The 27,498-nt window shown below is 39.5% G+C and overlaps 3 protein-coding genes across 9 annotated transcripts; 1 reads left to right on the top strand and 2 right to left on the bottom strand.

Annotated features, from left to right (window-relative positions):
- Positions 1–5,098: 5,098 nt before the first annotated feature.
- Positions 5,099–16,581, bottom strand: csnk2a2b (casein kinase 2, alpha prime polypeptide b). 4 transcript variants are annotated; one of them, XM_020644270.3, is made up of 12 exons: positions 15,545–16,580; positions 15,014–15,125; positions 12,898–12,999; positions 12,009–12,059; positions 11,758–11,817; positions 11,504–11,587; positions 9,462–9,572; positions 9,230–9,331; positions 8,648–8,748; positions 6,858–7,055; positions 6,584–6,665; positions 5,099–5,951 (listed from the first exon to the last, which is right to left on the bottom strand). In XM_020644270.3, exons 1-11 carry the CDS (start codon positions 15,646–15,648, stop codon positions 6,629–6,631), a joined length of 1,062 nt encoding a protein of 353 aa, XP_020499926.1. In that variant the 5' UTR covers positions 15,649–16,580; the 3' UTR covers positions 5,099–5,951; positions 6,584–6,628. The 4 variants fall into 4 exon arrangements, 3 of the variants coding, with proteins under 3 accessions (XP_020499926.1, XP_020499927.1, XP_020499928.1); XM_020644271.3 differs by having other exon boundaries at positions 6,907–7,055; positions 15,545–16,578; XR_010666645.1 differs by lacking the exon at positions 5,099–5,951 and adding an exon at positions 8,207–8,328 and having other exon boundaries at positions 6,907–7,055; positions 15,545–16,581.
- A 1,834-nt stretch (positions 16,582–18,415) lies between these two features.
- On the bottom strand, positions 18,416–24,209 carry znf319b (zinc finger protein 319b). 3 transcript variants are annotated; one of them, XM_029279421.2, is made up of 3 exons: positions 24,080–24,209; positions 22,667–22,812; positions 18,416–22,579 (listed from the first exon to the last, which is right to left on the bottom strand). In XM_029279421.2, the coding sequence occupies exons 2-3, from the start codon at positions 22,669–22,671 to the stop codon at positions 20,731–20,733; spliced, it is 1,854 nt and encodes a 617-aa protein (XP_029135254.1). In that variant the 5' UTR covers positions 22,672–22,812; positions 24,080–24,209; the 3' UTR covers positions 18,416–20,730. The 3 variants fall into 3 exon arrangements, with proteins under 3 accessions (XP_029135254.1, XP_065812821.1, XP_020499929.1); XM_065956749.1 differs by having other exon boundaries at positions 24,029–24,200; XM_020644273.3 differs by lacking the exon at positions 24,080–24,209 and adding an exon at positions 23,597–23,965.
- A 31-nt stretch (positions 24,210–24,240) lies between these two features.
- Positions 24,241–27,289, top strand: usb1 (U6 snRNA biogenesis 1). 2 transcript variants are annotated; one of them, XM_020644276.3, is made up of 7 exons: positions 24,241–24,531; positions 24,752–24,900; positions 24,990–25,173; positions 25,511–25,564; positions 25,808–25,913; positions 26,202–26,282; positions 26,895–27,289. In XM_020644276.3, exons 1-7 carry the CDS (start codon positions 24,377–24,379, stop codon positions 26,994–26,996), a joined length of 831 nt encoding a protein of 276 aa, XP_020499932.1. In that variant the 5' UTR covers positions 24,241–24,376; the 3' UTR covers positions 26,997–27,289. The 2 variants fall into 2 exon arrangements, with proteins under 2 accessions (XP_020499932.1, XP_020499933.1); XM_020644277.3 differs by having other exon boundaries at positions 24,500–24,639.
- Positions 27,290–27,498: the final 209 nt, after the last annotated feature.

Here is a 27,498-nt window from a genome sequence, read left to right as displayed (position 1 = left end):
CTATAGTGAGATACCGAGAAATTGTTTCCAAGAGAACAGACAGTTGTGTCTGAGTTATAAAATTGATATTCACATGAAAAGGGAGTACTTTGGGTGGAATATATTGCGCTTTTACACTATAAGATTCAGCAGATGGCGGTGATGCAATGCTTATAGATGCCAACTGACATAAAAACCAACAGAAGAGAAAGAGGAACTTTTCTTTAAGGTGTCTTGTTAAAGGTCTTTTTAGGTATTTGTTATAATATGGATGCCGATTATCACTAAAACGAGACATTGAATTGGAAATTAATTGAAAATGGCTGACATCCTGTTTTTGTTTTAGGTATAACCATGGTTCATATACCTACCAATTTTCATTCGTGTAGGTAAACTGAGTGTGAGGGATGAATTAATGAAAATGCCAAGGGGGTGCTTTGGAGCCATTTAGCTAAAGTAATAATAATAATGCTTTGCAATTCAATAGTCTTCAAACCACTTTAGGTTGATTACTGCAGCAGAAGCAGTGGAAAACAAATAATTAATTTCCCCTTCTTCTATCTCATTCTGATGAATAAAACAAACCAAAACATTTTCATCTCCACTTTATTTTACATTAATCCTAAAGAATTTGATTCAGTTGAATAAAGATGTTGAAGAGTTATTGTTCTTCATAGCATATGTTATACAAATATAAATTAGGATGGTCCTGGATAGGTTTGTGGTAGATAGACCTAGTGTAACAAAAGCAAGGAAGATTCCAGAACAAATTATGTTAAAGCAACATTTGCTGCTTTGTAGAAATGTTGACTGTTCACAGTAGGAAAAACACAGGGAGTCAGTGAACCTGCAAACACAACAGGAGACTGTAACTAAAGTAGCTGAATAGAATCAAGCCCTTTTGAATTAATTATTTATACATGAGTAAAGTATAGTGAAAAGGCCTAGAATCACAAAATTGTTGGGATGTCACAGCAGGAAAAGCCAAAGTGAAATTTAAAAACTATGACTATTAAATTGAGGTTATGTCCAATTAGAAACTTATTCACTACAAAGCACAGGATTGGTAAATAGATAAGACTTTCCACTTAAATTTAAGTTCAATGTCATACAAGCAGCAACTAATAATTGATTTTATACACAAATTTAAGTTATCAGTTTCAGTTCTGTACCCTGTATGCAAATGGATAACAGGTGAACTAGAAGAGGAGTATAGTCAGATGGAAAAGTACTTATCACATGGTTAATAGGTTTGTTTACTACTCAGTGTTATTCATCAGATGGCTATTGTGGAAAATATAGCTCACCACCAATTTTGCACACAGAGATGGATCGTGTAGGTGTTTGAAGAGGCGTGACAGACTGGGAGGGGAAGTGTGGCTGCACGAGTGAGGAGTCAGGTCATTGAACAGGAGCTACAGCAAAAGCTCTAGTTTCTGCAAGTAGGAAGTAGTAAGCCAATACTTAACATCCATCCTCAACCCTAAAAAAGACATTCACTACCTGAAAGCAACAGTGAAATGTATAAATTGCAATGAACCACATACAGTTTAGTTTTGCCATTATATAAAGAGTACAACAGAGCTGCTAAAATAACATTAGGGTGAGTATTCAAACAGATTAGAAAAATAAGTATTTATATGATCAAATCTAGTAATTTTGAGAGTGCTACAACAACAAAATCAGTGATTGATACTGTTTACAAACAAATATGCAAGGTAAGCAGTGCAATAACTGAATTTTGTCAACTCGAATCAGTAGAACCATGCTGTAGAGACAAGGGTGACGGTCCGTGTACGAAGTTTAATTCATTTGCAGTAGTTTATGTTGTATAATGAAACATACACGTTTAAGGGGTGTTGCCTATAATTTCATTGTCCGACTTAGTGAATGCAAATATATGATGATGCACTTTTATCCCTTTTGGGTAAGAAGCATAAAAATCATACCACTTCCATTTGTCCACTTCTTTTTCAAGCCAGCTGTCACCCTACAGAGGCTCTAGTTACCTCTCTGCATTAAAATAAAATAAAAAACATATTTAAAAAACGTGCAAATATGCAAATATCACATGAAGGACAAATCTTTTACTACTCTTTATCAAAGCCATCTCAAAAAAATGTTTTGAACCTTTGTTTTGCCCTTCCCAGCAACTTTAATAAAACTAAGGTTTGTTGATCAGGGCATTAATTTATAACTTAAGCATCAATTAGTTTATTGTTCAATTTAAAAACATCACAAGGTGAAACTTGAAATCATAAAGAACTGTCACAAGGAATGGCACAGTCTTCACATTCACCGCACATTAGGGGTTAACATGGAAAGAATGTGCCACCGTAGTTTTAATGAAATATTGTACAATTGTTAGCCTGATTTAAAGACCAAATGGTGCAATAGAAGGGAGATTGAGACTGACCTGCTTGTTACTTTCGAAGTTACCTGTTTGTTTGGTTTACTTTTCTTAATTATCAAAGCACTTTGTAAACTCGTGTTTTTAAATGTGCTTTAATAACTATGATTATTATTGGCATGAGTAAACAAATAAAGCAAAAAAAGGCAGGGACTAATAATAAAAAATAAAAAGATACACACGGAGACTTATGCTATCTATCTATACGCATACATACATACATACATACATACCTTAAAACGGGATGGCATCTTTGCTGTGGACATCCAGGTTAATATGAATTTGTTGGGTTTATTTTGGTCACAGGGGCAGTGATACAGGTTGCAGCATGTTGTGCAGGCTTTGAGCCACATCAAATGATGGAATATGCATCTACGAAAGCCAGAAAAACTGTCATTTCCACTTTATTATTAGTGGAGCTGATTATTTTAATGTTGTTTATCTCTTCCAATAATGTAATAAAGCCGAGAGTACTCAGTACGCTTACAGCTCGTCCTCAATGAAAGCATACGTAGCTATCACGATTCGAAACGCGCAGATTTTATTAAGAAGGCGAGCTGTGTCTGTTTCCGGTTGTCGACTTCCTTGGTTCAATTTTCATTGTGCAAGTTGGATAATGCAACAAGCTGCGCTGAATAGCTTTGCACGTCCTCGCTCAATGAAATAGTAACACAGTCAAAGTGTTAAAAAGGTGAGGCTGAGTCGGCTGTGGGATAAAGAGTAAACGTGCGTCATCATATATTTGCATTCACTAAGTCGGACAATGAAATTAGGCAACACCCCTTAAACGTGTATGTTTCATTATACAACATGAACTACTGCAAATGAATTATACATTATATGTTCTACCACATTCAGCAGCCTGATCCTATCTCTGTCTGACTGCTGTTTAATGTTGTTAGGAAAAGTATGTATGAGGATTTGTGGAAAAAGAAACTGAAACAACATCCATCTTTTAAATTTGCTAAGGACATTTAAAAATCAAGCTGTATTTTTATAACCACTCTGTCATTCAGCTATTTCATTAGCTTATTGATAGTCATCCAGCAAACGCGTATTTACTGTTCCAACACCCTGTTACTTGTATGTTGTGTGTACTTGCTTTACTGTAGAACTGCATTGCAATCCACGTTTGGAAAATATAGTCATATTGTCTGCTTTTATTTATGGGTGTGGAAATCAAGGTGGAGATTAAAGGTTCAGTTTTAACTGAATTCATGTACATGAGACTGGGGGGCTGTAGCTCAGTCTGTAGGAACTTGGGTTCAGAATCGGAAGGTCACCGGTTCACAGACCAAGTCAGGAAATTGGTCTGGTAGCTGGAGAGGTGCCAGTCCACTTCCTGAGCACTGCTGAGGTGCCCTTGAGCAAGGCACCGAACCCAAAAACTGCTCTGCAGCGCTCGCTGTGGGCAGCCCCCTCACTCTGAGACCTCTCCATTAATGCATGTCCACAGGATCCTGTTTGTGCATGGTTACTGGACAGAGTGTAAAACTGAATTTCCCCTCATGGGATTAATAAGGGATAAATTCTTATCATACAGACTTAAAATAAGCATAAATCGGGACGCCGGTGTTGGAGTGGTTAGTTTGCGCACCCCATGTACGGAGGCTGAAGTCCTCAAAGTAGGCGGCCAGGGTTCAAAATCCTATCCATGTTCTGTCTCTCCAATAAAAGGCCCAAAAGCTGCCCCCTAAGAAGAGTTGATCTGTTACTTTTGAGAGCAACGTGTTGAACTGTACTTTGCATTTAGTAGTTTTTTCTATTTCATAATTATTTTTAATATATTTTTTAAAGGTCCCATATTATGCTTTTTCTGGTTTTATATGCTCGTCAGTGTGTTTTCCAAGTGTCCTGTACATGTTTAGGCACATCTATGTGCAAAAATTCAAAGTCCGCGGAAACGCGACTTCTCCTACGTCCTCCTGTTAGCTGTAGCATTAGCTGCACGTAACGCTCGGTTCTAGCCCCCCTCGATAAAAATTTGTCAGTCTGACGTCTTGTCAGTGTGAGATCACTGATCTAAGCCCATTGGCTCGTTGTGGCAAGCCCTGCAGCTCATGTTGCACGCCCGTTAACTTCTGTAGCACGCCCACGATATGCCGTAGCCTGCGGTAGCACAGTAGTGCTAAGGTGCTAATGTTTATGCTCCCCTCAGACGGAGCCAGTGGCTGCATTCCAAATATGGTAAAAGAGGCGGGACATTTACGAGAACCGTGCTGAGCAACTGACCAATAAGGACAGAGCGGATCGGCAGACCAATCAGAGCAGACTTGGCCCACGTGGGGTCTAACAGTGGGGGCTCAGCAGAGTGCAGCTGACGCGTAGAGGGAGCAAGGAGGAGCAGTACATGAAAACAGACACTTTTTTCAGACTTTAGCTATTGTGAACATACAAAAGTAGGTACATAGATTAAATATACGAATCCCAAAAAGGGCATAATATGGGCTCTTTAATATTTTTTTTTTTTTTTGTCATAGAAAGAATATATACCTCATGCAGTGATACACAAAACAAACTTATTCTTAGAAATTAAACCAATAAATGAGCAGCAGGAATTTGGCCAAATAAGTGTAGAAACAGAAGCTTAAGTCTCCTCCACAAGAGGTTCACAACTTTTTTTCCTTTGGCACCCCCGCACCCCCACCTCCACCTCCACACATTTGTATCTTAGCCCCCCTTAGGCTGTGATACAGTGATAGAATGCTGTCAAAAATTATAGTTTTTATTGATAACATTTTAATCAGAATAGGTATATACACACACTTGTTCTTACTGGAAGACATTTGCACCAAGTGTTTTTATCAATATGTCCCTCCGAGGGGGCCCGGATCCCAGGTTGTCCTATACAGCTCAGTAATTCCCACCACCACCAACCAAAATTCAATTTAGACACAGGCAGAGTTCATCTAAATAAAAATCATTTATTTGTCATTAATATTATAAGTATTATCATCCTTCTATTTAAAGTCCACCATGCCACTTTCAGAACTGGAGTAGTGCTAAGATTGTCTGTCTGTCTGAGGGTCAGAATGGAAGGATGGAGGGGAGACAGACATACCCATGAATAAACAGGTGGGAGTATAGAAATAAGGGAAGGGAAGAGACTTCTACAGACTTACACTCCTTTTCATTCTCCATGCTGATGCAAAACAAAGAGGGGAGGAGAAGTTATGACAGAGAGCTGAGAGTAAATTGTCCTTAAAAGCAGTTTGTCCTTTTCATCCTGCTTGCAACTGATCTGGGATTGAAATAGTTTGCAAAAGAAAAGGAAGCAGCTTCAAAATCATTATTCGGGGGTATTAGACATGAAAAAAGGACAAGCCAATTGCAAACTGATACAGAGGAGGGTATATGTATACTTGTCTGCATGTGTGTTTGTAGAAAGGGTGTGCTTGCATGATCTGTGAGTTTTGTTTGTATAGATTTGTGTATCCGTATGCACATATCTTTGAGTCAGTAACTGGTCAGAGTTACTTTGATCCATTGTCACTGTACATTTAGAGTTACTGTCACAACCATGTAAAAAGTTGAGGTAACAAACATCCTTCTTCTTCCACTCCTGTAGAGAGAAAGAAAACACCAAAGAAAGAGGGTACAACAAGGAAAAGAGAGGTCACTATTACAGAAAACATTTCCCAGATACTTCGACAAACTTCTACCCTTAAAGGTATTTGAATTTTACTAAATGTTATTCAGAAAACTAATAGTGGGCACATCTAAATACATAATCAGTCCCTTGGACCCATCAGTAACAAGAGACGGGTGACGATTTAAAGGAAAAAACCCAAATACCTGAGTCAAGAAACATAAAGTTACACATGCAGATGATCATGTAAAGTGACGTTGTTTCATTTTTCTTTGAATGTGTCATCCATCTATTTATATATTTTTTGACTTGTGTCTTATAGCATTTACTAATCGCCACAGACCAGTAGGGTCGTGTTGATTGTGGATTTAGTTAATTTGAATTCAAACTGATTTTGTAGGTTGCTACCTGTGTTGTGGTAAAAAAAAGTTAATCGGATTGACAATTGACCAAGCCCACATCTCAGAAACTCTGGTATTGATGGATAATAGTTTTATAAAAAGTTAAAAGTCTATAAAATCAATGTCAATTATATAGAACAATGAAATAGTGAAAAATGTAATCAAAAAACTCAGAACCAATCAAGTATCTTTTGAAACTGTTACCTGTTTCATCGTGCTGTAGTGTTGCCACTGGAAACCATGTTGTTGTCAGAGTTTGACAGAGACTGCTCCTTTATTACTGGGTCTGCAGAGGAGCAAGAAACACATTCAAATAATTCCTTACAAAATATTCTTGAGCTAAATGTTATCATGACACTGTATTTGTATTTATATTTGTCACAGCAATCACTTCATTACTGTTGAGTTAATGCTCTAAATCATGATAAAAACCTAAAATCAAGCTTCTACTGTAGTTAGGCTTCATGTTCGTTTATACCTTTGTCTGTGCCCTCTATTTGTTGTGTTGCAGTTTGTGTCTTGCTTACAGAAGTATGGATGCTCCATGGCCTCTGTGGCCGTCAATCTCTGTTGATGGTCGTAACGTAGCAGCTTGTCCAGAAGGTCCAAGGCTTCAGGACTCACCAAATGCTGATTTTCTGTCTGCACAAACTGCTCCCAGCGTTTCCTGCTCTGCCTGCAGTTACACAAATAACCACCAAGGCTGAGGTGACATCTACTGAGTGCTGCCACTAATATCAATTACATGTTTTTTTGGCTCAAGTTTATTTTTGTCTAGGATGTCAAAAGTATGAACCTTCATGAACTCAATAGTAGTCTCTTTTGATTAGAACTTCAATAGAAAAGCCACAGCTCAGGTTTTCCAAGAGATTATGAGCCCTTGAATTGGCAGGCAATAAACTACTCCAAAGAGTACAAGGTCAGCTGTTTGAGTTATATTAAACCAAGTTTATGATAACTGTCCAAAAATGGTAAATAGTAAATGGACTTCAAAATAAACTTCTTTTGGCTTTTCTATTCTTCTGACTACTCAAAGCGCCTTTTGCATGGCAGGTTACACCTACCCATTCACACACTGAAGGCAGAGGTATGATAAATGTCAATCAGTATCGCGGGTTGCAGGTTTTTGGACTTGTTTTCTAAAATGCAGTTGCTTGTTTGGGCTTGCTTTGCTCCCTGTATGAACCCTTACTGATTCACTCCCAACTCTCCACAATAATGCCAAACACGATCGCGATAGTTTGTCCTTTTCCAGGATCCGTCCACAGCCCCGTTTCCTTGGTTAGCTCAAACTGCAAACTTTTCCAGACAGCCTGATGCACTGATAGACTGTAAATTTTCAATATCAGCGGCTCATTACAGTTCGATGTGAAATTTGGCCTCTCGGGCTCGAATTTAGAATAAGAATTGACCGTAGTTTGAATGGGTAGGTGTGATCTGCGGTGTTAAAGCGCTTTGAGTAGTCAGAGTTATAGAAACGTACTATACAAGCTCAGGTAGATTTAACATTTACCACAAGGGGCTTAAGGATGTTATGTTATGACAAATAGGTCCCTTGTTTTTCCTTTGAACACACAAAGGCACATTGTGTGGATATTCACAAAAGCATGCGCATTAATATATATCATTATATGCCAGATGACTTCAAATATCTGCAGTCTTGAATTATTCCACTGACTAACAGCTGGTCAAGGTAATTAAGCAATAAACTTTCAAATGAAATTGTAAATGTTAGTCACAAAAGTATTTCATTAAAAGCTTGTCAGACTTCGGGATACACACTGTGTTTTGATTAAATTAAAAAATAAATAAACATTTAATGCTTACCAGAACAACTCCACATGGCACCTTTTGGGGTTGTGACTATTTGGATCAAGCAGGTGCAGATGTTTCCCTCAGCACATAACCTAAGAGAGGCTACAACTTGGAGCTGTAGTGGAAAAGGTGGACTGAGTCCTTCCTTATCAGGACTGCCTTGATTACAAGATATTATCATTGAATTTTATTTCTATTATTTATTTATTTATTTATTTCACAAATGGGAGTTGACAAGGTTTTCTAACTCCTTCCAAGGTTGAGTGTAAGAATAGGAGGACTTAAGCACACGGAGTGTAAAAGTAAATTAGCAGTTTTCGTGTTTTTCTGCTCTGCTGGTCATTCAATTATTTGTAGCCTGAATTCAGTTTTAACTTTTACATGGCATTCTGCTCCTGACATCACTTTATAATTATTGTACTGTCATTTGAATCCCTAAGTCAGAGTACTTACTGTCCCAACAGGTCTTTGAAGCGTGGGTCAAGTTCAATATGGTATTTACGTAGGTAGCCAAACAACTCGTCTGTCCCTAGGACCTTGGCAATTCGCACCAGCTAAAAAACAAAACACAACAGGGTTAACACTATAGGCCACCTACCACCTTGAATAAGTTCTTATAAGATTAATATTACACATAACATAAAAATTGGTAAAATGACTATCTTAAAGGTTTTTCACTTCACCCTGAAAAACCTTCTTTGGTCCCTCTTCAAATCGTATATACCTTCTAGTTTAAAACTCAAGATCTGTCTGTGCTGAACTATAGTACCCTCATGTAATTACTACGGCTGACACTTGAGAGTGAGACTCTACAGATGACATCCGGTTAAAGGTCCTGTATACAAATACAGGTTGTCTCCATTACATGTTAGAGACATCCTGTGCCTAACTGAGACACTGGATGCCCCAAACAGTGTACAGAGATGAATACAACACACATGACATTTGTAATTAAGGACCTTAACTAATCTGTCTCATTTAGAGCAAGTGTGCTGCTGTTTTCTCAATTGTGTGGGAGTTGCATGTTTGAGATACCTGGTCATAGTTGTCCTGTCCATGGAAAAAGGGCTCTTTCTGAAAAATCATACTGGCCAGCATACAGCCCAAGCTCCACATGTCTAGACTGTAATCATACATCTGAAACACAAAAAACATCAAACAGCCAATAATGAGAACACAGAATCATATTTTATATATATTTTATATAAAGATGTAAATGTGAGAGAAAATGAGTTGGGTTGTAACAATGTGGCTCTGCGCATATTACCTGGTAGTCCACCAGAAGTTCTGGGCCTTTGAAGTATCGTGATGCCACTCTGACGTTGTACTCCTGGGATGGATGGTAAAACTCTGCCAAACCCCAGTCTATAAGGCGCAGCTTTGAAAACAAACAATACTCCCTCATTTAGCTTCATTTCTGAGATTTAAAAAAAGAACATATATAATGTGTAACTGAAGTTCTTATTTAACCTTTGGTCAGAGATTCTCACTGTTAAACGTGTGTGATAATGTATTCTGGGGGGGGAGGGGGGGGGGGGGGGTATGTCAACTTAATTCAATATGTTAGCCTGCTGCCTTCTGCTGGCCAATGTTGGAAATGCATTTTTGAATTTAATAAATATTTAATTAGAAAGTAGAAGGGCATGAATCAACTGGGGTTAAAGTGGTTATCAGTGAGATACACCTAAAATATAATTTAAAAAAAATGATATATTTTGACTTTTAGAGTTCCAAATTGTGTTAATAATTAAGTTTTTTTTTTAATGCAGCTTATGTTTGTTGTCCTGCAGCAGAAGAATATAGAACCATGGTAAAAGTTGTTTTCTCAGTTCTCAGCCAATTTCCATCTTACATTAAAATAACCGGCACTGCTACTATAGCTGTGGTGGAACTTGTATATAGACTGTTAGCATAGCTATACCTTTGGAGATTTCTGTTGCTCTGACTTTGGCTATGGCCGATGTTGTTGTGTTTGGCTTCACAATACTTTTTTTTGCCAGTGTTTGGCTCTGTAAAAAAAAAAGCTTACCACAATCACAGTCATTATCCATGGCCTTGGCCTGAGTCCAAACCACTAGCACTGTGGTGACAGAATTATTAACTATGGATACAGTCCTAGCTTGTTTTCCCCTTTCTTTCCTAACTTTTAGGACTTTCAGTGAGGGGCTGACTTCTTCTGTAGAAGGTACCCATGTTGGATGATAAGCCCCAGTTTGGTAAAACTCACAGGGCTTTACATGCAAAAGAAAAAGGTAAACAGCCACAAGGTTTTTTTCTTATCAGGGTTTGCCATGTCGATGTAGGCAATGTTCTGATTTGATCGACACCGTCCCGCTTTCAAGCTCTGTGTTCCAAGTTACCACAAATATCTATAAAACAGTCCTGGTTTTTAACAGTCCCTGTCACAGTTTTAACCAACCGAAACAATACACTGTGCAACACTGATTTGTTTGTATATATGTCAATCAATGTCGTTGCCAAGGCTGATGATGTTTTAACTAATAGAAAAACATCACTAATGTACCCTGAGTCAAAGCGCAATACTGATTTTTCTGAACACACGTCAATCAATCTCTGATATGCCGCTGTTGCTTAGCTAGCCCAGCTTATCATACTAACAGGACCTGCTACACAACCACAGGTAGGCTAGCTGTCAAACTGAACAGGTAGTCAGTGTTTTCCAAAGATCTCTTGGGAGTGTTACAGCTTCCTTTGAAAAGTACAAGGCAGTGAATATGCTGCTTAAAACGAACAGTCGCACATGCTGGAAATGATACAAACAAAGCAACGCATGTATTAAAAACAAGCAAACACAAACAATGGACTCAGGCTGGGAGTAGCACTGCTACAATCTACTTCAGTGAGGCAAACACTGGAGACAACTTCAACAGGCTGCTCAGGAGCGCAGCTTTGCCGACCACTTTGTGTCACCAGTGCATGTCATAGATCTGTGCATCGATACATGTGGGTTTGTGGCTAAAGTAAAGCGTCCCGATTTAGAGGTTTGAAAATATGGTCACCCTAGTTTACATGTACACCCTAATTGCATTTTAACACTGACTAACAGTGATATTGTAAGGATTTCACTGTGGTCAAACATATTACAGGAACAATATGTCAATTATGCCAGAGTTGACTGAAACCAAGAATCCGTAATCTTAGTCCTTTACAAATGGAAAATAGAAAAAAAAGAACTTAAAAAGAAAATGAAGAGTGCAATGATAAACAACAGGGGGGATAGCAGGGGGAAGCGCAATATTCAGAGCTTGGTAGTGTGTAGGTAAAAGGGCTACATAGGGCAACACCAACCTTTCTCAACTGGTGGTCAATCATAACGTTGTGGGGTTTAACATCACGGTGCATGATTCCCATACTGTGACAATAGTCAAGAGCCTAAAGGACAAACAAACATACAGGTCAGCACAGACAGGTACACAAATATTTACTTCAAAACTATAGAATATCAAGGAACCTTCCCAAGAATTAAGGTGAGAAAATTTCAGACTGATTAAACTTTATATTTCAAAAGGAAAATAATCCACGACAAGGATTGTGACACTCACCTTTAGTAGTTCATACATATAGAAACGGATATCATAATCTGTTAACTTCTGGTACAACTCCTGCAGGGAATAACACATTTATATAAGGAATTTAACCTTAATATGATTTTCAAATTTGTTTAAAAAGCTGACGTGTCTTAGAACCATTCCCCCAAACTGATTAAGACACTGAAACATTGCATCAAGTGCAAAAACATTCATAATGACCTGAAAGACCTCTGACACGGGCAGATGAGAGGTGTGTATTTTACCTTAAAATCTGTGTTATTGATGCATTCAAAGATGAGCGCAGGAGTTCTGGACTGTACAGCCACCGCAGAGACAGAGGGGGGTTAGGGGAGGAAGATTTAGAGAGTCAAAATCACTCAACTGATGAACAATAATTAAATCAGGGCATCATCATACTGATTCAGTCACCGGATCATTCAGAGATTCAAAAACTCCACTGTGTTGGTATACTTAAGCATTAGTAATGTCAACACACAGTCAGATCCCTGCATCAAGCACGACAGACCAACAGGCAGATGATTTTGACTGATTTTTAAAAAGATCTTACATAAATGGATTATACCAAACATTTTCTAACCCATGTAGTTTGAGTAGAACCTTCATCCCACATAAAGAAATACAATGCATGAATACCCTCACTACACTGAAATCCAAACTAACACAAACAGTGTCCTCCATGGCACAAAAATATTCTCCTTTTTTTGTTTTTTTCCACCCTAAAATTAATTTGAACATTTCTGGACCAGTTGGAAAATTCAGAAACTGATCACATTTGCAGAAACTCATATTACTGTGGTAAACAATTGCCATGAAATAAAGTAGCTAGCAGTTTGATCAAGCTGTAGGTAGGGTTATCTTTAGTTGATGGTTTCAAATAACATTGCAGAGAAACATCGTTCAATACAAGAACCAACACTGAAAATGATAGATGCAAAGTCTCAGTCACAACCCCTTCCATTCATTTCCTAACTTTTACAAACATCAGAATAAAATAACTCTTCAGACAGTTGCCCAACTACTCCCTGAAGTCTTTGCCTCTAAAAGAAAGCAAATAAAATGAATGAATGCCAGTCACACCATGTGTGGAATGAGTTTTGCTAAATGGGACACACATAGCAATAGCAAGCCTACCACTGGGTCCTTGACTGTGTCCACCAGTCGAATTATGTTGGTACCCCCTCTGAGGTTTTCCAGTATCTTGATCTCTCGCTTGATCTTCTTCTTCTTGACTGGCTAAATCCACAAGAGGATCAACAAGGTCACAAGAGGCAAGACAGGAACAAAAAGAGAATTACTTCACACTCGAACATAGACTTTTGGTAGTGTTCTTTTTCTGACCTCTGACCTGCTGATCCAGCTTCCCCTGCTGTTCCTAATTTCTCAGCATCAATCAATCTTTGTATCATGTATCAGTTCATTTAAAGCAAGTGGGAGGTTAGTCAGCACCACTTTTACTATTTATAGAAATTTGAATGATCTTAAATATAAAAATATCTATATTTATCTAATCAATAATTACTAACATGTTTAATCATTAAATATTTTCTTTTTTATACCAGTTTCTATTTGTTATTATATTATCCTTTGAATTAATTGTACTTTTCAATCATCTAAGCATTTAATTAAAATAAATATAAGTAAACATCTAGACAAACATGTATCCTATGAGTAAGTCCTTTAATTTCTGCTGCTACACTAAATACACAACCCATCAGTAACTCAGATTTTGAACTTTCTAAACAGTAACTCAGAATTATTTTTAAATAATTTGGACTTGTTGTTACAATAACTTTAGAGAGAGAACAAGGGCAATCGCACTGTCACCACCCAAATGATTTCACTAGGGGAAGAAAACAGGCTACAAAACCAGAAACGATGCCAATGCAAAACACAGGAATGCACTCATTTTTACTAAAGTACAGCAAAAACTGCAATAAACACAAAAATGCTGCAAATATAATTAATGAAAAAACACAAAAACAGAAAATACACGTAACTCATGTAAACACACGGTGCTCCAGGCCTGCAGTGGTGATCCATGGAGCAGGAGTTCAGTGGACAAAGCACCAGGGATGCCCGGAGCTACCGCTAGCTACAGTGCTAACAGTAACGCAGTAAACTTCAAGAATCTTTTTTTCTTGTGCAGAGTTATGGGAGGTCCGGGCCTTTTTCAATTATTTCCGTGCAGCATATCTGCTCTTTCTTTCACAGGCAAGTGCGATAGTCAACAAAACTGCTAAGACCCTCTTAAATTACAAAAATGAACCCAAAAAACAATAGTAATAAGATCATGTCTTCACTGCTTGACCATGTGGTAAAGAAATTAATCACATTCTTGGTTATTTTTAAATGTTCCTAGTTTGCCATTCTTACAAGTGCATAAAGAATATAATGTCATTCTAAATTATGATCAGCTTTACAAAGGCTACTTGTTTAAAGATACAGCTTGAGTAATTCTGCAGGGCTAGAATACAGACAGAGAAATTTTCCCGTCGGCACGCTGGTGGCTCAGTGGTTAGAGCACGCGCCCCATGTGTGGAGGCTGTAGTCCTCCAAGCAGGCGGCCCAGGTTCGAATCTGATCTGTGGCTCCTTTCCCGCATGTCTTTCCCTACTCTCTCTCCCTAATTTCCGACTCTATCCACTGTCCTATCTCTCCAATAAAGGCACAAAATGACCCAAAAAAAAAAAATTCTCCTGTCCAAGTTTATAAAAGTTTTTAAAGGAATGCATTCGTCATTGTTTTAACATCATCAAGGACCAACAGGCAACAAATGATAATAATCATTTTTAGTGCTTAGAATTTTCGGGGCAGACCCTCAGACCCTCCTAACCTGATCATTTACTGTATAAATAGGAAATAAATGTGAGAGGTCTCCAATCACTCAATCATAACAGATCTGTAGGAATGTTGTGATACACTCAACTCGAGTCTCAGATTTTTACATCATAAGATTGAAGTCAAATTACGAGTTCATGTGGTTCTTAAGTCTCAATTCTGATTATAATAAATACATATCCATTTCCTTGTAAATCTATCTCTCTATATATAAATATATTATTTTTTATCCAAAGTGACACTGATAATATCTTTTTAAAATAGCTTCTACAGTTCTTTTCATACAATAGCGATGTCTGCCTCTGATGGTTAAAATATCTGAAATATATTTAAATAGTCAAAATTTGTATTAGGTTTTTAAATTGAATTGCAAGCTTACAGAGTAGTTCAATGAGAACCAGCGGCTCACCTTTAGGATCTTGACAACCACCTTGTCATTGTTGGTGATGTTGATTGCTTCAAAGACTTCACTGTACTTTCCCCTGCCCAGCTTACGGACCAGCTGGTAGTCCTCCTGGTTGCTACAGGGACACACAGAGTGACAGATCTGAGGACATATTTTACCATCAACATGCAACTAAGACTGTGTTTAAGATATTGCTTAATATTCATCATACAGATAAACTCTGCCTTGGCGTATTCAGTGTATTCTGTTCCTGATCTGAAGATGTAATTTAAGAGAAGAGGCAGAGCAAGACATTTGAACAAAAATTGAGGTCAGAGCAAAAAAAAGCCTCAGACATTGTAGGACAGCATGGGGTTGTGGGTCGGGAGACAGACATACTACCCTCCACCCTGAGACTCTCTGAAATGTACAGTAGCCTAAAACAAATGACAACCATCTGACATTCACTTTCCCACAAACACCAAACGCCATTACTTTGTGTTGTAAGAAATCCCATGCATGCAATTAGAGAAGCTTGCAGTGAAAACCCCTCACTTCCAGTTGGGTACATGGGCCTCGTAGTCCCAGTACTCCCGGCTTTTCAGCGTGTTGACATCTGCGTACACACGGGATTTGCTTCCGGCCACCGGACCCGGCATGGCGAGACCCGGGCGCGCTGTGGAGTTTGTTTAGGAGATCTGCTGGGGGGGGGGGGCAGGGGGGGTCGCAGTTTTAAGGTGACTGCTAGTTTAATTTATTAAGGTAGTCAGTTTAAAAGGCCAGTCAGCCAGTTTCACAACGCAGCTGAACCGAGAAGAACTGAAGAGTAAAAGAGAGTAAAGTGGAGATGTCGGCTGGGAGTCACTGCAGTCGGTGCCCATCAAGAAGCGCTCGCTGGTCGGACTGTGAGAGCAGGAGGTGTCGGTGAGCTTCACAGGGGAGGAGGGGGGGGATGGGGGGGGGGGGGTGTGATCAGAACTGGGTTGACAGGGCAGCTGAAGTTACACAACGGGAATAATAGGCATCGGGGTGATGAGGTAGAGAATACACGGATCCCTAAAGGCCACAGAGCGAAAGGAAAGGTCGTTTGTCTCAATATGAGGGTTAAAACTGAACTAGCTACACGGTCCTTACTCCGACTCGTTTGTTGAGAAAGCGTGGGCTTCCTGCGCTAGTCAACAGAAGGTCGTCGAGAGGGGGGGTGGGGGGGGGGGGGGGTTGCCCTCGGTGGTCCTGTTTTAAGTTATCAATCCACTACTGATGTGACGGATCGGTAGCGGGGGTTGACCAGGAGGAAGAGGGGGTGGAGCAGCAAAGAGATCGGTGTTGTTAGCTGACGTTAGCCAGCGATGCTACTCCTTCACCGCAGGGATGATGTCGCACCGACGGGGAGCGCTCGGCGCGGTGCACCACCATCGGCGGAGCCCGCGTCATGTGCTGCCGGCAGTGCGGGAAAGCAGCTCCCAAATGACCCGATACCAGACGCCGACCAAGGGCCCGGGGTTTCAGGGAGGGGGAGGGTTCTGCAGCTTCAGACCTCCCCTGTCGAGAGCGGAGGGAAGGAAAGCGGATTTCGATTGAAGAAAATCGAGAGAGCCGCCCGGATGTGAAAGCAGCTGAGCAGCTGGCGACACAGCGCCCTCTAGTGGTCAGGGACTTATAGTGGTGGGCAACTCGCGGCCCGAGGGCCACATGCGGCCCCCATCAACCCTCAACGTGGCCCTCAAGTCAATTTTTACATATCAATTCATCGGAAAACATGACAAAAATCTGCCATGAAATCATGAAAACCAGAAATATGTCCATAATAATATTTGATCACTGGTGTATGTTGAGTTAAATTTGAGACATAATTGACTGTAGTCGTTTTTGTATTCCCCCTGGCAGTGAGAATTAAATGAATGTGGCCCTTCCTGTGACCAAAGTTGCCCATCCCTGCTATACAGTATATCATGTTTGTGTTCTGTAGCTTTCAAATCTTTATTGAGAATATTTCATGTGGCAGTAGATTTTTGCGAACAATATATAGAACTGATAGATTAATCTAATAACAACGAGGCTATTAAAACGCTGAACATATTAGTCTAAAGCGTTCATTTATTTTCTCTAATAGCCCATTATTGCATTGATTTTTTGTATAAAGTTACATTTATAGCCCTGGCTATTCTGTTTCATGTTACTCTATGTCTACTGTTCTTGTACTTTATCTTTACGGAATCTCATTGCATTCACCAAAGAAAAAAAATTGACACATTATCTCATAATTATGAGAAAAGATATCATATTACAACATCAGGATGTCATAATTATGAGAAAGGATCTCATTGTTATGAGATCAGGATCTCACAATAATGAGAACAGATCTTATAATAATAATTTGGTGAATGCAATGTGCTGCCAAAGACATTGTATACAATAAAAGTATGCATAGAGTAACATGAAACACAATAACCAGGGCTATGAATCTAACTTGATACAAAAATATATTACACATAAGTATTTAATGCCTTAGCCTACATATGTCTAGCGTTTTAATAGCCTTGTTGTTATCAGATTTATCTATCAGTTCTATATATTGTTTGCCAAAATGTATTTTAACGGCCATATTTCTATCAGGATTGCATCTGTTTTATTGATTGTAGAAGTGCACTAAGGACTTGACCTACTCCACTGCTGCTAGTTTAACAGTGCAAGGTGCATTGTTCAAGGTAAGGCGCAATGCTCAAAGGTGTATCACTTTCTTTGTGTGTAAACCATTTTAACAACTAGGTGGCATCTCCCATTGCCTGTTACAATCATAATATATCTTGTATTCTGTTTGAGTAGCAAGTTGCAATCAGCCACTTCTTTAAGTCTGTTTGGTGGTGGTCTTGTATAACGTTTTGCCAACACCAAAAGACTAACTCTAAAAACATTTTACATTAATTGACTCTTTACAAATGAAAATGTATCGACTGATTAGCCTGTATGTGTTTAGAGTTAATAAGGCATATACTTTTGTGTTAGAATAAACAACACATTTGGGATATTGACCCCCATACTTAAAAGTATGGTATTGTAAATACTTGGCAAAGAATGAGCTTTGTGAATAACTGCAAAAAACCTTTCAGGGTTCAAGCCCCTCAGTGATGAACTGCATCTTTTCTCATGATGCAAACAGGTAAATATAGTGAGCCTTCGTCAAGTATGCATTACACCTAATGAGAAAATTATAGTTGTATTTCTTTGTCCCCTTTTATTTCAAAACTGTAATTAATGCAGTACTAACACTGATGGAAGATAATGTTTTGCTTGAATATTATCAAATTTAAAGGATATAGGTAAATAATTCATAATTTAAAAAAAATCTAACAAATTTGACGTCTATATTTAGAGCTTTGTGTTTCTTGTGATTTCATGCTCAAATGAATTTACGACACGTGCAAGTTATAAATAAAAAAGTTTTATTTGTTAGTGCTGTGTAACTGAAGGCTACATACAGACAGAAATCTTAGCATGAATGTACACGTACTGTACGTCGCCACAAAGTATTTTCTTTTTTAAACATCATTCACATAAACTACAGTACAATTTAAAAAGGCTATGAGGGAGCAGTGCCGTGAGGACAAGAAGAGATCACCTGTTCCCAGGAAAAGAACACAGGAACTAACACAGCAAGCATGCAAAGAGAGAGAAAAAACGGGGTCTGACAGCTTAATATGAAATGAAAAAGGGAAAGAGGAATAATAGTGTAAACTGGTAGCTAAACTTTTTGTCCCCGAATGAATCATACTGGATAATTTAATTGATCATGGTGTGTTAAGTGAAGCCTTTTTGTCACTATGAAGTACTTCCAATGCATTCTCAGATTGGTCTATCGCTGTTTATCCTACCTGAACTGAATGCTGCACAATAAATCTATCCTCATTGATTACTTAATTGTTGATATTGTTAGTCAATTGTTACAACCCCACCCTAAACAGTATTTTGGGTAAAAATGGTTTCCTATTTGATTTGGCTATCGAAAAAATTGGGAACTGTGGTCACTAATTAAACTCTGGCAGAAATGCTCAAATTGACCCCAAGGCCTTGGTTTCTTTCCTAAGGAATATAGATATGCATATCAATTGTAAAATTATCCATTAAAAAATGCAAAAACATGTGTTAAACATACCAAAAGACATACTCAAAGGCTTATGATTCCAGATCCAGGAAATACAATTCTGATTGCTGATTGAATCTACCATCTGACCAAACATGATGATAATGATGGTGATGAAGATCAGGGACAGAAAGTAGTAGGGGAGAAAGCGACAAAGAGGCACTGTGGCCTCATTTTAAGGCTTTAAGAAAAAATATAATTGCAAAAAAAAAAACAAAGAGGTTGCTTCTATCTCCTTGGTGTCTTCTTTTGTATTCAATACTGCTCTTAAATCAGGAAGCAAGGACGAAAGAAGGGGGAGGGGTTGCGATGAGAAAAAAAAAACAGAAAGAAAAAAAGGTTGCGACCGCATAGATGTTAAGAAACTTGTGTTCCAGGCTTCCTAAGTTAAAAAAAACAAACAAACAAAAAAACAAGAGGAGGAAGGTGTCATTCACTCTTAAAAACTTGCCCTTACACAAAATCAACAGCAGGCAACAAGTAACAGAAAAACTGTATTAATACCTCCTTCAAAACATTGAAAATGTTTGACACTAATAGAATTTCGCCGTTTAACAGAAAACTATAAACATTCACACACTCAAACACTCATTTTCAGAACAATCTATGAGATTTCCTGCAACATATTAAACTGAATACAGTCACTAAATGCAACACAAAACAAGAGAGCATATGTCAAAATGTTTACATTTTAAAAGTAGCTAGAATACAAAAAACTATTCTCATTATTTTTAAGAAATACACAGTCTGACAATTCCATCTCATGTGGCTGAGATACTCACAGAATCACAGTATATACAGGCTGATCTTGAACATTTTCAGTAAAACAAGTCTGACAGCACTGTCATTTTCTTGTACGACCTAAGTAGTTCTTTACATGGATGGGTGACAAAAGAAAGAGTACCTCAAATAAGTGGAGAAGAATATATGAAGATGCGTCTACACAGGTGCACTGCATGGTAAAATAACACTTGTATATTCAAAATTTCAGTCCTAACGGGAGTTGGCCCTTGAAACATGTCCATGTCTCCATCACTCAGGCATAAGAAATCACAAAGTCTTTTGATGACTATAAAGATGAAAACCATATAATCTTGTCACCACGTATCAACCTATCAAACTAACTGAAACACAATACAAGATAAAATCTGGACCAGTGTGTGAGACAGAACTCTGCAAATACACCTAAAAATAAAATAAGGGAATATTTTAAAACTGGTCTGTAGAGTTCCACAGACTTCAATGCCAATCAATCATCAGGTACAGATCAGCATGGGCACATTTGTCTATTGGCTTATTAAAGTTATAGGGGTTGTGAAGTCTTTGCTCCTATGTGTGTTTTAAGGACAGAGGACAGGTCTGAGGAGAAAAAGAAGTGGCGCAAAAAGAAAAGTGCAGAGAGAAAAAAGGCCTCTCTGGGATTTTGGAATGAGATGGTTACAGTAAAAAAAGGGTTTTCAACAAGTTATTGAAGACACAAAAACTTGACATATCAACAAAACAGATGCAGTAACAATAGCCTGGAGGCTACAAAAAAGCCTTCAAGACACAGACAAGAGGAGAGGGCTTTGGGGTTATGTCCGTTCAAGGGAAAGTGGATTTAAATGCACTGGGAGACTGCGTAACCCCCTCCATCTGCTGTGTGCTGCACTGTGTGATCCTGCAAAGAGCCCAAGTCGCTGAAACGCTCACCGCACCATACACACTTGAACTGGCCTTCTCTGGAGTGGGTGCTCTGGTGTTTTATCAGGTGCTCTCGCTGTTTGAAGCCCTTGTTGCAGTGGCTGCATTCGTACGGTTTCTCCCCTGTGTGCACGCGCCGGTGTCTGTTCAGGTCTGATGAGTATTTAAAACGTTTCTCACAGTCAGGGCATTTCAGCGGCTTCTCACGCGATGGGTCGCAGCGGTGCTGAACAAATTCTGAAGAAGACAGGAAGCGACGGTCACAAAGGGAGCACTTAAGGGGCTTCTCTTGGCAGTGAGCATTTTGATGTCGCTGTAATGTTGAACTCTTCTTGTAGCCCTTGCCACAGACATCACACTTGTAAGGCTTGTCAGGTGAGGTACTGGACGATTCACCACATTTGTGTCTGAGCAGCTCTCCTGACTGGCTGAACTCCTTCTGGCATGAGGCACACTTGAAAAGGTTGTCCATGCCGTGGACATGCTGGTGGTACAGGAGGTGAGAGGGCTGCATAAAACCCTTGTCGCACAGATTGCATTTGAATGGCCGGTCAGTGGGGTCTTTGTGCATGCGTCGGTGGCGCACCAGAGCATACTGCTGCTTGAAGCTCATCTGACACTCATCACAGTGGAAGGGACGCTCCTCGGAGTGTGTGCGCTCATGCTGACGTAGGTCAGATGGCCGTTTGAAACCCTTACCACATGTTGCACAGCGGAACGGGCGGGAACCCTGTGGGTGGCAGGGGTGGTGAAGGAGCTCTGACGACTCTTTGAAGTGCAGCTCACATAAGTTGCATTTAAACAAGTGCTCACCAGAGTGTACATACATGTGGCGCACAAGGTGGGAGCGGTGCTTAAAACTCTTTTCACAAACAGCACATTTGAATGGGCGCTCACTGCTATGAGTCCGCTGGTGGTGCTGCAGGTGTGAAGACTGGCTGAAGGCCTTGTCACATGTATCACATTTGAAAGGCTTCTCTCCTGTGTGCACCCTCTCGTGCCGTGTGAGTTCTGAGAGATGTTTGAAGCCCTTCTGGCAAACCAAGCATTTGTACGGCCGGTCTCGTGCTGAGGGAAAGGGTAGGATAGAAGAGCTGCTGCTTGACGATGCCCTTTCGCTGCTTGTCTGCAGGAGATTATTTTGGTTGGGTGTAACATTGCCAGAGGAACCAGGTCTGTAAGTCTTCTCACATATAGAGCATTTCATTGGGTTGGTGCTGTTATGTGATGTGTGGTGCTGGGCTAAAGAGGTGAGTAGGGAGAAGCCCATCTTACACACGCCACACACAAATGGCTTTTGCTCCACCTGAACACACTGGTGTTCAAGTAAGTCTGTCGCCTGGTGGAAAATCTTCAAGCACTGGGTGCACTGGAATGACCTGTCCTGACTCACCATGCATTGGTGTTCATGTGGGTTGGCCAAATGAGAGATGTCATGTCCACAGGCCCCACATTTGTGCACTCCCTCTGTACCTACCTGTAGGGAGGTCTGTTGGGCAGGGTGCTGCTGCTGCTGCTGACTGTGCTGTCCGCCTCCATGCTGCTGACTCCCATTATGTTGTTGGCTATGCTGCCCATGCTGGCTCTGTTGCTGCTGCTGTATAGATGTTGCATCTGGTTGCAGTACAATGCCATACACGGCGCAGCCTAACGCATTCTCAGTTCCAGGAGGGATTGTGTGAACAACTGGAGGGGGAGCATGTTGCCACGTCTCAGTCATGCGAGCTCGGCTGTAGGGATTCACCTTGGCAGCTGATGTAGCCCAACTGTGGTGACAAAAGGGAGATAGACACTTATTTCAGTGATAGGCTAAAGGATTTGGATCGTGGTAAGAATACAGAACAAAAACTCACTCCATTTTGGCAACTGGCACTAAATCACTCTTCAATCTTGATGTAGGGGCTGTGACAAAGGCGTTGTATGACAGAGACCGCTCCACACAGGGAAGAAATTCAGGGGTTCTCCTACTTTCACTTTATTCCTGGCCTTGCGATGGTATCTGTACGCAAAAGAAACACAGGGCAAGTCAAAATACAGTAAAGGGTAAAAACATGTTTGATAAGTCGTAGTGTCTTTAATCTGTGGATCTGCAACATTGTTAAAGACATTACTGACTAAACAGGTAATGTGTGTATACAAAGATTGGAGATGTGTTCGTTGTCTTTAACTATATTTTGATGAATCAGCTTGGGTAGCTACTTGTGGTTTGTGCGGTTAAAAATCGTCAAATATACACACACACATGTCAAAGCAGCTTTTTCGATACCTGCTCGATGCAATCCGGACAGAACAATTATAACACTTTTGCCTGAGCACAAGTGTGTTACCATCACGTTTGCATTTAATGTTACTCCAATGCAAAAGTCTAAAGATCTCAAAAAATTGCTAAAACAAAATCCGAGAACGCAGAAAAACAAAAAGAGTAAACACGTAAACTTACACTCTCGGACATAAATCACAAAACAAAAACATTACACACTTTATGAGGCTGTTATAAAGCCCCCTCTCTGCAAATGGAGAAATACAAAATTATCGCAGCAGTGGGGAAAAAGTAAAAAAAAAAAAAAAAGGGAATTTCTGAGCATCGTAATGTTTGCGTCTTCAGACACATATCACTGCAACCAGGCAGGATGTGTGAGCTAGTTAGCCTAGCACCGTGCTAACACCACTACAGAAGCACAGCAGCGAGTTAGTTCATCTATCGACCTGGAGCAGCTGCTGTAACACGTTTATAATGACTGCTGCATGTAAACACTGACAAGCCAACTTTTGTATTCACATACCAGGGGCGCGTAACAACAACAACAACAACAACAACAGGATTCCCAGTCGGTAGCCTGCTGGGTTAGCTTCTAGTCCCTTCTTGACATCCGCAAACCGTGCTCCCTTTTCCTCTCTTGTTCGTGCTCTGTGGCTCCTTGGGGCCCAAAAAAAATCGGCGATTTTCGGGTCATTAAAATGGGGCCGAAAAATCACCGCGACATGCCAAATCTTACAGAAGACGCGGGCGTTTCACCACAAAAAAGAAAAAAGATATCTGTCTGCCTCACAGGACATTACATCTGGTTCTCTAAACATGTGTGTCTTTTTCTTTTTTTTTTTTTTGAATTGCTAGTGAGCTATCGGCTAGCTCCGAGCCGCTGCCCGGACACGGGAACATGAATACGCCAAGACTTAATTGGCATGCTCATGCTCACACACACACACACACGTACTCTTATTTATCAATCAAAAATGATGCTTTTAAAAATGACATCGTCGCCTACTTTCGACTGAATATGACAACCATTCCCAATGTTGTAATGCCATAAACCAAATGTCGCCAAATTAACAAATTACAGCCAAACTAAATTTCACAGTGTCGAAAAAGCACACACGGTGTTTCCCCTGCTGTTACATCAGCGAGGGGAACTGAGGAGAGGTGGGGTTGTGTTTCACAGGGGACACGAATTAATGTTGGATTTCATCGGAAGTGAAGGATTGTACTGGGTTTAATAGTTATAATGTGGTGTTTCCTCTAATCTGAACTTATTATTCAGTGTTAAAAGGTGAGGTTGTCGGTGATGTTGACTGCATACAGCAGCAGCTCAGAGGAGGAAAGTGAGGCTCCATCGACCACTCCTCAAAACTCACCTGTCTCTTCTAAGTGTCAGGAGGAAGATGACCACAGCCCACAAAGAAAGAAACCGAAAATGAAGGAGCAGGTTGTTGAAACAAGGTATATTGATGATGGTTTATGTCGCTCGGGTGGAGCAGCAGACTGTGTTTTACAATAGTGTAAGAAGGCTGCACAGAACATGCTGTTTCATAAACATTATGGAAAAAGGTTAGGCTGCCTATGAAGCTTATAAGATAAATAACACATGTACCAATATGCACATGTCTGTAACGTAATCATTGTAGCTAATATAAATTAAATAAACGCTTTTATTTTGAAGTGTTTCCAGGTTGCCTCTTCCTGGTTGCTTGTTGGAGATGTTCCCAGATGAAGTGGACTCACAGTCTGAACAAAGTGCTCTTCATGGTGGACGTATCCGCTCGTTTAAACACGAGAGAGGCAACTGGGCCACTTACGTTTATTTACCACGTAAGACAACACAACATGCTTTATCATTAAACAAGAGTCACGTACCCCTGCTCACTTCTTTTGTGGTCCTGTCTCCTCTGTGCTTTCAGACCTTCCTGAAGAAGAATTCAGGTTGTTGTTGAAGGAAATGCTTTTGGTAGCGAGGGGTCGTGGTGTGGTGATGACCCCTCAGGAGGAGTTTCACCTCAGCCTGTCTCAGACAGTGGCGCTGAGACACCACTGGATCCAGCCCTTCACACAGAGTCTCAGAGCCGGCCTTGTGCATTGCAAGAGGTTTCTGTTTTTCCCCCCTGCTATCCTCAGTGTAATTTATTGATTTTACAAGCCATAATGCATTGTATTTATAACTTAGGTAGTGATGAATTTATGGAACAGATCATTTAACTTTACTGTAAATGAGATGGTGACTGACATATTTAAAATAACCAGTTTATTACCATAAATACAATATAAAAACAGTTTGCCATTTCAAATACCACATGAAAAGTCAAGACTTTATTTGCAGCAGCATCATAGAGTATCACTGGCACTGGAGATTTGTTGCAAAAAAAATTTGGTAATGACACCACAAACTCTTTGTATTTTAACAAGCTTTGTTTCCTGTTGCCAGGTTTATATGTTCAGCGGGGAGACTGAGGATCTATTGTAATGCTGAAGGAACAAGGTACCACCAGTGCCTTTAGATTTTATCTCTTTTTTTCAAAACACTAACATGTGCTCTGGTCACATGATCTTGCTCTGTAAACAATCACTACTCTAGCCATGGGTCAAAGAATGAAAAATAATTTAAAGCCCTGTTAAGTTTAGTCTGACCTTTCTGCTTTCTTCATGTGTCAATTTTCTCACCATGGTTTAAGTCATATTAGTCTAACTGCTTCTATGTGCGTCTGTCTGTTGTCCCCTGCAGGACATTTCTCGGGATGGAAGTGTCTAATGGGCATGCCCAGTTGTTGGACCTGGTCCAAGTAGTAGACAAAACAATGGCAGAGTTTCACTTGGACCCTTTCTATAAGGTCACTCATCAGTTAATTTTAACCCAAGCAAAGTGAATTGTATCATTAGCAGCACCTGTTTGTGTGTCACCTTTTAGTGTTAATTAATCTCTTACTGTTGTTGAATTGTTGGTAATAGAGTATTTACCCTGAATCTGCATCAAAGTACATTTTTCAGAGTGATCTAAAATGAAAAAAGTATCAGACAATGAGTGGTTGTAAGTAATTGTTTTTGAATAATTGTCAAATCATCTAAAATAATCTAAAGTAGCGCTTGTGACCTATCTTCTTCATGTTCCATTTTTCTAGGATCCGTCTTTCCATGTAAGTTTAGCCTGGTGTGTTGGAGATTTGAGGGAACAGATGAAGGAAGGAATTCAGGAGCTGCAGGTACATGGATGTCATGGGTCTGATGACTCTAAGCATTGTTTTTTTTGTTTAGTTTTGTTGTTCCTTATTGTCATGTAAAATCCAAATATATACTGTACATTGAACGATATACTGATATAATGTACCCCAGTATATTTGAAACTGATTTTATGTTTGCAGACAAGTAGGCCAACCAATGTAGCTGACTGTTGATTGAGCTGGTATTTGCATTACTGTTGTTAGAAACTGCAATAAAATCAGGCAGAGAATTTGAAGATACTCTTAAGACAAACTAATATAATTTGTCCACAGAGGTCAGTGATATTTTTTTTTAACCGTGAAATGACATGTTCAGGTCAGAATTCTTTATTGAACCAAATGAATGCATTCTTACAAAAAAAACATTTGTTCAGTATTTTGTGTCGGCTGTTATGCTTTTCAGTTGGGAATAACAAAAGATGTATTCTAGTTTGGCCTTAAGTTTCATATGTTTGACTTCAACAAAATCAGTCTGAACACTCTTGACCAAAGAAAAAGTTGATTCAGATGACACTAACTTGGACTTGTTCAGTTTTGAAATGACACTCTTTACCAGCTTACCAATGTTCACATGTCTCTGATTTTTCATGTTAGAGTCTGGTTGATGATCATGAAGAAGGACCATTTCAGCTAATGTTGGATTGCGTTGAGGTGCAATGCAGGACAGGAAACAAGACCTTTCGTTTCCCTCTGTAGCTCTTATATTGGATGCATAGTGTACCCTGACCTCTGGACCTTTTGTATGTTTCTTCTTACCCTCAGAGGTCTGGGCCAAAAACATCACTAGCATCTCATCAAGTTACAGGCCACGCTGAAATGCCAGAAGAAGGACTTGCTATATTTTATACTGCAGTTTTGGACATTTTTGACCATAAAAAGAAGTGTTGTTCCATACTCTTCTTAGGTAATAATTATTAATGTTAATATGAAATAAAAGTAATAAGAAGATAATGTGATAAATAATAAATCTTTTACTCTTTGTAGGTAAAGCTGTTTTGAACTTGTTTATTGTTGTTGTTTAAATGGCATTGAATAATGTAAGAGATATGAAAACATCTTTGTGAATTTTCATTTCTGATAAGTCAAACCTTCCACTTCTAATTTTGGCCAATGAAGAGTTCTCTCTAAGAGCTTTAATGAACATCATGACACTTTTGTAACCTTTTGTTAATGGACAGCACAATAGACAACACTGACT

Source organism: Labrus bergylta, chromosome 7 (genome assembly GCF_963930695.1).
Source record: "Labrus bergylta chromosome 7, fLabBer1.1, whole genome shotgun sequence".
Classification (NCBI taxonomy): domain Eukaryota; kingdom Metazoa; phylum Chordata; class Actinopteri; order Labriformes; family Labridae; genus Labrus; species Labrus bergylta.
The sequence above is the reverse complement of the archived record's forward strand: the minus strand, read 5'-3'. Positions and strand labels throughout refer to the sequence as shown.